Raw genomic sequence first — 12,209 nt, forward strand, 5'->3', positions numbered from 1 at the left:
AAAATATTTGATAAGAAAATCTAACTTTACTCAGATGAAATAATTGTACATCTTTAGACTAAAAACCTTATCTTATTTCCTAAATAAAGAAAGGATTAAATAGTTTCCAAAATTTCAAAATATAAAATATTATTACCTTTTATTTAACAATTTTCATAAATAGTAATGTGTTTATAGGAGGGCATAATATTATTTATTCACAACATGACGTAAGAAACAAAGTAACACTGTTTGTTTCCTTGGATACCAAATTATATAATATTCTCTCTATAGTAACTCTCATATCTTAACACATGAATCTTAAAACTACACACATGGGTAAGAGAGTAATTTGCTCTGCATCAGCCATCTACCTAGCTTGGCTGGTTATTTATACACCATTGCTACCCTCACAGTAGCAGTAGTAGCAGCAGCATTACTCCAGAGTGAGCTATGGTGTCTTCAAACCATTTAGCTGCTATATCTCTCTCTTCCCTTCTCCTAGTTCTGCTTCTGTGTTCAGCAGGAGCAAGTTCTTCTTCCAAAAATGCCACAAAAATTGGCCAAGGCTACCGTCTTGTCTCCATTGAAGAGACCCCTGATGGTGGCCTTGTAGGGATCCTCCAAGTTAAGGAGAAAACCAAAACCTATGGCTCTGACATTCCCCTTCTTAGGTTCTATGTCAAGTAAGTCTCACTTCTTCAACCACTACTCTGCACATCCATCTGCATTTTTCTAAATTTAATGTTTAGAGGAAGAGGTTAGTCCTAAATCTTTTTAAATCTCTGCTAAAGAAAATGTTTTTATGGATTCTGCTAGAAAAATGCTTGCATTTGGTATCTAGTATCTGGAAGATGATTATGGAGGAAAAAGTAATGCTTTTTGTGTTTCAATAAGAGAAAAAAAAGTCATTTTTAAGTATGTTTATATTTAGTATGGTAGTATCACGAAAGACAATTATGGAGGAAAAACAATAATGTTTTTTGTGTTCCGATACAAGATTAAAGCTTTTTTTATTCTGATTTTGACCTTGATAATTGTTTCTGATTTTGCAGGCACGAGACAGATAATCGTTTAAGGGTACACATAACCGATGCACAGAAGCAAAGGTGGGAGGTTCCGTACAACCTTTTGCCGAGGGAGCAACCACCACCTTTGACTCAAAGCATTGGGAAGTTCAGGAAGAACCCTATAACTGTCTCTGAGTATTCTGGTTCTGAATTTCTGTTTAGCTACACTTCGGATCCTTTTAGCTTTGTAGTGAAAAGGAAGTCCAATGGTGAGACCCTTTTTGATACCTCTTCTTCTGATTCTGACCCTTTTAGTTCCCTTGTTTTCAAGGACCAGTACCTTGAGATTTCCACCAAATTGCCAAAGAGTGCCTCTTTGTATGGTTTGGGAGAGAACACACAGCCACATGGGATCAAGTTGTACCCTAGTGACCCTTACACCTTGTACACCACTGACATTTCAGCCATTAATCTCAATGCCGATCTGTATGGATCGCACCCTGTGTACATGGATCTCAGAAACGCAGGTGGCAAGGCTTCTGCACATGGTGTTCTGTTGCTCAATAGCAATGGAATGGATGTTTTCTACACAGGAACATCTCTTACATACAAGATTATTGGAGGTGTTTTCGACTTTTACTTCTTTTCTGGGCCTAGTCCTCTGAATGTTGTTGATCAGTACACTACCTTAATTGGAAGACCAGCTCCTATGCCTTACTGGGCTTTCGGTATGACTCATTTGTCACTCTTATGTTTTTTATAGTGCCTATTCTACTTGGTATTTATGACATTAGTGATATTCATTTGGGTGCTGTCAATGTTTAATATTTAATATTCAACATCAAATTATCCTTTTAGGTAGTTTGAGTAATTATTAATTAGGAAAACCGCGTCTTGACAGATCCAAATACTTAATGATACAATATTGAAAAAATGCAAGGAACTGCAGTTTTCATATCTGTGATTATTTGATTTCAGTGACTTTTTTGATGCACGACTCTGAGATTATTTGGTTTGTGTGCATAATGCAGTTGGGAATGCAGAGTTATGATTTTCCAGTTAGCTGTTTTCTGCTTTAGCTTACCTGTATATTGAATAATTTGGGATGTTCTGGTTTGTTTTCTAAAGTTGGGTCTGCAAAGATATTTTGATGATAAATCACTATTTTTATGAATTGGGTCGTGAATAACTTTTGTACGTCCAATTTTAGTAGTTGAGTAATTTAATACCCTTCAGGTCCACATGGAAAGATAAGGTGCCACATAAAAGTTGCTTACTTAACTTTTCCATATAAAAGAATTCCTCTTTTCTAATAAACTTTTGATTCAAGAATTTGACCTTTGTTACATATTTCTACAAAGCAATCTGTGGGTCCTTGTCTGTGACTATCATTGCATAGACGTGGTATATCACTTTGTTTATTTATCTTGGGAGAAAGATCGTACTGATATCTGTGGGATTATGGGTCAATAACAGCACTAACCTTGCAAAAGATTTCCTGTCCTTTTAAAGATAATGTTTCTTGATAAATGGAATTAAAGGATCAATTACTACAATAGGGTTATGATTATAGTGAAAAATTCATGGATGAGTTTTCAATACAATTTTAAAATTGATCCAAGGACTTTTCATCTTCAATTTTAACCTGGTGCTGCACTGATCCAAATGGCCATTGTTATCTAATCTTCTACGAACTAATTCTGGATTCATGCTTTGTCTGTGTGTATATTTGTCATTCGGGGAGAGGAGTGGAGCAGAGAGACAGGAGCTTATAAAGTGTAGGGAATTGGGTGAAATTAAAGCACGAGAGATTTTGTCTTGTATCTCTCAAATTTGCTTTTACAATCTATTTTTCTTCATGGCAGACATTCTTTAAACTATACTTTGCTTTATTCACTTGATGCTATCTCTACTTCTTTTGTCAATTAAATGAAAAGGGTGGGTAGTATTTCATTCCTACGATTCCAGATCTAACTGAATGTGTTGCATGAAGTTTTTCTAAAAGTATTGTAACTGATATCATTCCCATGACACTACCTCATTTGTCAATATTAAATGAAAGGGGTGGGTAGCATTTGATGTTACTGTTCCAGATCTACTTGGATGTGGTGCCTGAAGTTTTTCTAACAGTATTTTAACTATTATCATTCACATGACACTGTTTCATTAAAGGGGGGATAACATTTGATCCTTATTATTCCAGAACTAGTTGAAAGTGGTATCTGGATTTTTCTTTCTGAGTAGTTTAACTGATATTTTCACGTATTTGGTATTGTAGGATTCCACCAATGCAGATGGGGATATCACAATCTCTCAGTGGTTGAGGATGTTGTGGAGAATTACAAGAAGGCTCAAATCCCACTTGATGTGATCTGGAATGATGATGATCACATGGATGGGAAAAAGGACTTCACACTCAATCCAGCGAATTACCCTCGTCCAAAGCTTTTGAACTTCCTGGACAAGATACACAAAATTGGCATGAAATATGTTGTCATTATTGACCCTGGAATTGCTGTTAACACCAGCTACGGTGTATATCAAAGGGGTTTAGCTAATGATGTTTTTATCAAGTATGACGGGGAACCCTTCTTGGCTCAAGTTTGGCCTGGGGCAGTAAACTTCCCTGATTTTCTCAATCCAAAGACAGTTTCTTGGTGGGTTGATGAGATCCGCCGCTTCCATGAACTTGTACCTGTTGATGGCCTGTGGATCGACATGAACGAGGTATCAAATTTCTGTTCTGGAAAGTGCAAAATTCCCAAGGGAAAGTGCCCTACTGGAACAGGACCTGGATGGATATGTTGCTTGGAATGCAAGAACATCACTAGCACAAGGTGGGACGATCCTCCATACAAAATTAATGCCTCAGGAATAAAAGCTCCTATTGGCTACAAAACTATAGCTACTAGTGCATACCACTATAACGGTGTTTTAGAGTATGATGCTCACAGTCTTTATGGCTTCGCACAATCCGCTGCAACTCACAAGGGCCTTCAAGGGCTTCAAGGAAAAAGGCCCTTTATTTTGTCCCGTTCCACTTATGTCGGTTCAGGCAAATATGCTGCACATTGGACAGGTGACAATCAGGGAACATGGGAGAACTTGAAGTACTCTATCTCCACAATGCTCAATTTTGGCATATTTGGGGTGCCAATGGTGGGTTCAGATATATGTGGCTTCTATCCACAGCCTACTGAAGAACTATGCAATAGATGGATTGAAGTAGGGGCTTTCTACCCCTTCTCAAGGGATCATGCAAACTACTACTCCCCTAGACAGGAGCTTTACCAATGGCAGTCAGTGGCTGAGTCTGCTAGAAATGCCTTGGGTATAAGGTATAAGCTACTTCCATTCCTTTACACCCTGAACTACGAAGCTCATGTCAGTGGAGCCCCAATTGCCAGACCTCTTTTCTTCTCATTTCCAACATACACTGAATGTTATGGCCTTAGCACCCAGTTCTTGCTAGGAACCAGTCTGATGGTTTCTCCAGTGCTTGAGCAGGGAAAAACACAAGTTAAAGCACTCTTTGCTCCTGGTAGCTGGTACAGTTTGCTTGATTGGACTCAGACCATTACATCAAAGGATGGTGTCTATGTTACCCTTGATGCTCCTCTGCATGTTGTCAATGTGCATTTGTATCAGAATACCATTCTTCCTATGCAGCAGGGTGGTTTGGTTTCCAAGGAGGCCAGAATGACACCCTTCACCCTTATCGTAACCTTCCCCTCGGGGGCAGCCGAAGGAGAGGCTAAGGGGAACCTTTTCCTTGATAATGATGAATTACCAGACATGAACCTTGGAAATGGCTATTCAACCTATGTTGATCTCTATGCAACTGTGAAGCAAGGAGCAGTGAAAGTTTGGTCAGATGTCCAAGAGGGCAAGTTTGCCTTGGATAAAGGTTTGATTATTGACGCTATATCAGTGTTGGGATTAGATGGAACTGGAGCAGTGTCTTCATTTGAGATAGATGGAAAGCCTCTGACTGGTGTGCCAAGTGTGAATATAAGTACATCACAACATGAGCACTTGAACAGTGAGGGAGAAGGAGAGAAGAAAACTGTGATGGTTGCTTTGAAGGGCTTGAACATCCCAGTGGGTAAAAACTTTGCTATGACCTGGAAAATGGGGTGAAGATAGTTATAGTGGCCTCACGTTATTTATGATTTTGTAATCTTGTTGTGTTATTTTCTTTTCTACAATTCTTGTAGGCGTTGTGAGGGAGAGGAGATGAGCTAGAATTGTGCTCATCCTTTTCCATTTTAACTAGCAATTTGAATGTTATGTTAGTTTTTTGGTACCTGAAGTTCAAACTTCTTGTCATTCAAGTGATTTAGAATAGTAAACTAAACTCAACAATATGAATATGGTCAAAACATCAAGAATCTAATCATTGTGGACTTTATATTTTAAGGTGGTCTCCTCCTAGTCATATGCATCTGCATCCCTTTCATGTTCTTTTTTCTCAGTCATTCCGTGGTCTGCTAATAGAAACTGGTTCAGGAAAAGTAAAAGAAGAGAATTCTCACATGACAAATGAGAACTTTGTATACAATTGTACAACAAGTAATAAACTCTCACCTACTTGAATTAAATCAAATAGTTGTATTTCTCTATCACTTATTTCTTCTTTCATAGATCTTTGTACTGAGTATTAACAATAGCTGGCCCATCAAGATGCACCTTGTCCTTAAGGTGAAATTGTGGAAAATGTTCAACTATTACAAAAACTACCTTGTCCTAGCTGCTTACAAATGCTAGTAACTCTTCCCATTTGACAAGAATCTCCTGCTAGTCTTGCCTTTTGATCTACAATCCAACACAATTGCTTCCTGCACCATATAACTGCACTCAATTCCAGAGGAAAAGACGAAAATGCCCTTAAAAAAATGACTACGTATATCTATTTTTCCGGAATGTATTATTTTCAATTCCGGATTTTTTTATTCATTGGAATTTTGATTGTTTTCAGATTTTTATTTCCAGAACATAATACTCTGTTCCAGATCTACTTTTTCGGAATGTATTATTTTCAATTATAGATTTTTATTTTTGGAATAAAGGGCATTTTTGGAGTTTGAAAAATTTGTTAGGTGTAGGAAGTCTTTGCCCTACATGAAAGACTTAATGGATTTTAGAGTAAAGTGGGAGCTCGAACTGATACGTTACCGCTCCAACCTTCGCTAAGATTTGGGTGTTTCTTCTTGCACCCCGTCAAAGTTCTTTCTGCACTCCATCAAATATGTGAAATGATCAAAATATCATATCTAATTCGTTCTCATTATGAAAAACTCTTTATGTAATATATTATAGAAAATTTCTTCCAGAAAACACATTCCAGAACGTGTGTAATACGTTTTGAAAATCTTATTCCAAACATCCATTCTGAAAATTCTGGAAAATATTTTTCGGAATACACTTATAATTTTTGGAAAGGGGTGTCCAGAAAGATTTCAGAAAAGCTAATCCATAAGTCATTTTTTAAAAAAAGGGTGAAATCGTCTTTTCGGATATTGATGGGGTGTAGGAAGAACTTTGACGGGATGCAGAAAGAAACACCCTTAGATTTTGTAGGTTACCATAGTGTGGATTCAACTTCTCATTCTAATTTTTAACCAAAGGTCTCGTTTTATATGGTTGCAATTTGAGATACACCCAATCCTTTATTTCTAACTGAACATCCCAACGGTGACGGTCAATATATCATTTTATTTGACCTTAGGCTTTCAACAAGTTTTCTTGTAATTCCTTTAATAAAGAGTCTCTTTGTTGAGTAAGTTGATTTAATTTTTTCAATTCGTGAGGGAATAATAGTTCCTCTCATTAACAGAAGGGGTCTTAACCATAAATTTTTTTAAAAGAAACATTCGAGTTGATGCATTAAAGTTTGTATTGAACCAAGAAGACCACTACTTTGGTTTGGTACTCATTGCCGAGACCCCGAACGATCTGTTTAGACAGTCTATTAAGTCCCTAAAGATCTATTGAACCATTAGATGTCCAATGAGTAGAATATCATATGTGACACTTATGTTCTTATGTTTTGATGATAACAAAAATTAACAGAAAAGCTAAATCTAGTCCACATAACATGCATTGCATATGTTAAAACTCTAAACGGTCTATTGAGACACTAGATGGTTTATAGCCTACTAGACGATTTGATGACCAAAAGATCATATAAGGAGTTCATGTTTTCAGGATAAAAAAAAAACCTAAATGGTCTATTTAAATTTTGAAGGTTCTATAACTATGTTTTGTATAGTTGCAATATACAATAAACTCTCTAATGATCTATAGAATTGGTCATGGTAGATGGTTTGATGAATATGTTGAACGAGTAACATGCTTTTTATGCTTTTTACTATAACACTTAAATGAAATCTTTTGAGTATATATCTACTAAAAACATGTTTAATCAAATAAATATTATATCCAAAAACGAAAATATTTCAATCTGCGCATTTTGTAGAATGACTCTATTTGACTTTTTTTTGTATATCTCTAAACTTTACATTTTCATAAACAAATTTGTTCAAATTAACTCCCGCAAATGTCTTTTTAATATATTATTAATATCTTTAAATATTTTCTAAACAAAAACAATTTAAAAAATTGAAAATCTCAAATACTCTATTTTTAGTATCGTGTATTATCTGGAGAAAAATAATTTTCTGATTATGTTTTGATTTGTTTATAGTAACCCACATTCCCACCCAATATACAAATGGATGGGCCTAAGCAACTACATCAAAGTGGCCTAAGAAAATCTACTTTACAAAGAAATCATATACTAGAGTGACTTCCAATTCCTAGACCGTCTAATGCTTCTTCTGCTTAGCAACTTTGAGTGGTTTATTCCTTTTACCTTAGTACTTCTAATCTTCATGATCCAATTAATGCTTCAAAAGTTGGGAACAAAGATCAATTTAAAAGGATATTTACAAAAATTTTAATCAAATCAATTGATTAGATGGTCTATACAAAAATTTCAGCTGAAAATATACAATTTTTATACAAAATTCATTAAAACTCTTATTTACTATAAAAAATACAAATTTATATTAAAAGTCAAAAACAAAAAAGATAGAAGCACCTAGAAAATACAACAAGCCTGTAAAAACATGAACAATTCAAGTATTATCAATAACCATATATGAATCCAACTCTATACTAAACTCAAGTATATAATTGCAAATATATCTAACTACATAACACACACCAACTATTAGATGTTATACATTGTGAAGTGTTTCAAAGTTAAACAATATTATTAGATAACCTCAAAAAAATATTCATCTATACTAACAATATTTTGACAAAAAAATAAAAAAGACATAAATAAAAAATGCATTAAGTTCTTTCCAAAGAAATGAAGTATTGACGTCTAGTGAAGTCAAAATGAAGAAATTTGAAAATATTTTAACATGAACACTAGTGAAAAAAATAAAATAGTACTCTTTATTTAGTGCGGTTTTTGCGCTACCCGCTTTCGTAAAAAACACGGTGACATTTTTTAAATTATTTTGATTTACGAATGCGGTTATACAAATAGCTGCACTTGTAAATCAAAGCGCTTGATTTACAAATGCGACTATTTGTATAGCCACACTTGTAAATCAAAACACTTGATTTACGAATGCGGCTAGACAAATAGCCGCATACGTAAATCCTTTTTTACCTTAAATTTTGAAGCGTGCCACACACTATTTCATACTTTCTTTCTTGTCTCTGCTTTTGTTTTGCGTTTGCACTTTGAGTTCATCTCCTTCTGCTGCATCTGCATTCCATTTGTGCCAATGTAAGTTTCTTGAGCTCTCTTTCTTCCTCTTCCTCTTCACAAATATATGCATAAATGTTTTCGTTTTTCTTATATATATTTTTTCCTTGCATTGGTGGTCTCGAAGCACTATTTCATTGGCTATCTCCGTCGCTGCTTCCCTATCTGTCGCCGCCGTTGCTGACGCTCCCATGCCACTCTTCATGTATAATTTTTTTCATTTTTCTTACATTATTTGGTTTCTTTCATTGCTCAGTACTCTTTCATTGTCTTCGTGGGTTCTTGTGGGTTTTTTGGTTTGCTCCGTCGTTGCTTCCTTGTCCGTCGCCGCTTCCGCTGCCGTTGTTGGCACTCCCGTGCCACTCTTCATCAACGTTGCCTTCACACAAGATTGACGGTGTTTTAAATTTTTTGAATTTTTTTTAATATTTTGGCACTAAGTATGGCTATAAGAAATAATCACACTTATAAATGGTATTTTCAAGTGCGGCTATATAGCCACACTCTTATCTCTTCAATTGACAAGTGCACGTTTATCAAATGCGACTATACAACCGCCCTTATAAATTTATAATAGCCGCATTCATTTCGTCTTGATTCACACTAGTGTACATTTCAATCCTAATTACATAACAGAAACTTTGAGTGTGAGAGCAAAACAACTATATATGCATATAATGTTTTATAGGATATCTCCAAAATCCAAGCTTCTTATCTTATCTCATGACCCAATCAAACGAAACTTCAAAACTTAAATATCATATATTGTTTATTCTATTTAATAGAAAGTCTTTACAACTTAAGCGAAGTAGGTGAGCATGAGCAACATCAATGCATTATGTAGTTATTTACGTGTATTAGTTGTGTCATAAAGAAATTTGTCTACCAATGACGGAACATCATCATCAGAAGCATTCAGAAACCTTCTGATAAATAGCCACCACCAGTACACATATTCTGTCGACTTTGTAATTACAATTGCAACACATATTTTACAATGAGGTAGTTCGATACTTGAAGGAATTAATTAAAGTTATTGTTATACAATATTAACTCCAAAGTGTAGCTTCTATAGTGTTCGAGTAATTAAATACATGTTAAAAAAATTAAAACTTATGTTTCTTGAGATCAATTAACTAGGATATTGAAAATAAAAATATTTTATAATATATAAATGAATGTAAATTTTATTTTAAATCAATTTTATAAAATTGAGTTATATGATATCCGAATGATTTAGAAAATATCTTAACCATAGTTTATTAGACTAATCAAAACATTCATTCTATAAAATATTTGATAATATATAAATAATGAATTGATTAAATATGTTAAACTTATTTACATTTTTACCAAGATCATTATAGTTCATTTTTGAACTGTTTTAATTTTAATCATTGACTAAATTTTTATTTAAACTTAATTTTAATGGAAAAACAAATAAAAATAAAATATATAAAGTGAGATTGAACTACTCCCTCGTGCTGTTATTTATTTTTAAACTGTAAGGATACGTATCCATATAGTATAGGTAGCAAATATAGGTACAACATCCAGGCGATTTGGCTTGAGCAGTTCGAAAGGGATTGCAAACAAAAAGTTTTAGGAAAAAAATAATATTAAATTGTGCTAGCTTTTAAACTAAAATTAGTGTATATATTAATTATTTCTTACAGATTCTTTCATGTTAACTTCCTTAAAAAATATTTTCCAACTTATTCATAAATTAATTTTAATTTATATTTTTTTTAAAAATTTCAATTCTAGGGGATCTTAAACTAAAAAAATGTATATAAACTTTATACATGTTTAGATTATAAAGAACATAAAAATACTTTTATTTACCAAACAACAACTTTTTCCTTGTTTATTTTTGCATTAAAATTTGTAAAACCACATTTCAAATTTAAACGAGACACAAGCTCCATCATTTATTAGGTTCATATACATTACAAGAAAAAAATATAAAAAAAATAATTTTAACGAGTTTATTTTTACATTATCCAAGGTTAAAACCTTTATTAAGTCATTTATCTATGATTGTAATTTTCATGGGGAACGTGTTCTCTGAGATTTTTTAAACCTCAGGAAAAGTCTTTTCCTATTAAATACCATGAGTTTAAAAACTTTCGTAGAATACCACGAGTTCCAAAATCTTCAACCCCATTTTCCACCATCTCTAACGATATTCCTGACTTATTGGTCAATGGTTGCCGACGACAGTCCTAGTAAGGAATCAATATTGCACTATCTTCTTCTTACTCCAATATTTTTTCTTCCATCATACAACCTCAACTTGGATCACAAGTCACTATTACATAGCTCAACAACAATTAATGTTTATCACTGCTTTATATATCCTAAATAATTGCATTATCTATCAGATGTGGGCTTCAAAGCCATGTGTGTTCTTAGCTAAAGAATGCAAGAACATATTGCAAGGAGAAATTAACTTTATCACTTCTCACTTTCACAGTGAATTAATTATTATATTCATTTTAAAATAAAGGCTTTAATTTAAAATATTTAAAAATTATGAGAATTAAATATTATATACGTACATCAAAAGCTAAAACAAAATAAGTCAAGTTTTTTTATGTATGAATTTGTAACAAAAAAACTAGGAATTATATAAACCAACTACCATCAATCATAAGAAATATGCAAATACTATTAAAATATTTATTATCCAAGATTAGTTGTTGAAATACTTATTATCTAAGGTTATTTTGCTGAGTTTTTAAAATAAAGTTTTGAAACTTTAGAAAACTTATTTGTAATGTAAAGTTACACTTTCAAAATTTTAGATAATTTTATAATTATAAAATATATTAAATATATATATATATATATATTAATTATTTATCTATAAATAGATTTAATTATATTTATTTATTGATGTTTGAAAAATATGGACGGTTTTATTGAGGTTCTACAATAAATCTTTGGAATTTAACGAAGGTTAAAAAAAACCTCTCTTATTTTGTTGAGATTTTAGAATAAACTTTTAAAACTTAAATGTTAAAAAGACTTATGTTAATTTGCTGAGGTTGTAGAATAAACCTTTGAAACTTACTGAAAGTTAAAAAAACCTTCATTATTTTGCATAAGTTTTAAAATAAATCTTTGGAATTTAATCAAAGTTAAAAAAACCTATGTTATTTTGCTAAGGTTTTAAAATAAACCATTGAAATTTAATGAAGGTTAAAAAAATCTTCGTTATTTTTTGAGGTTTTAAAATAATCTTTGGAACTTAACAAAGTTTAAAAAACTTCCATTAATTAAATCAATTCCTAGGATTATGTTAACCTCCGCTAAATAACCTTCGTTAAAGTCATTTTTTCCTGTAGTGATTGTTCCAACCTATGTGAAAAATAAGTTGTAAACGGAACACGTTTTATATTGAGTAAAAAGCTTTTGAAATATATCTTTTC

The 12,209-nt window shown here is 32.9% G+C and overlaps 1 protein-coding gene across 1 annotated transcript; it reads left to right on the forward strand.

Moving 5' to 3' along the window:
- The first annotated feature begins 281 nt into the window (after nt 1-281).
- XYL1 (alpha-xylosidase 1) lies at nt 282-5,295 on the forward strand. Its single transcript, XM_068606353.1, has 3 exons — nt 282-665; nt 1,035-1,717; nt 3,268-5,295. Exons 1-3 carry the CDS (start codon nt 433-435, stop codon nt 5,127-5,129), a joined length of 2,778 nt encoding a protein of 925 aa, XP_068462454.1. The 5' UTR covers nt 282-432; the 3' UTR covers nt 5,130-5,295.
- The last annotated feature ends 6,914 nt before the right edge of the window (nt 5,296-12,209 follow it).

This window comes from Phaseolus vulgaris, chromosome 3 (assembly GCF_051622355.1).
Source record: "Phaseolus vulgaris cultivar YP4 chromosome 3, ASM5162235v1, whole genome shotgun sequence".
Lineage (NCBI taxonomy): Eukaryota > Viridiplantae > Streptophyta > Magnoliopsida > Fabales > Fabaceae > Phaseolus > Phaseolus vulgaris.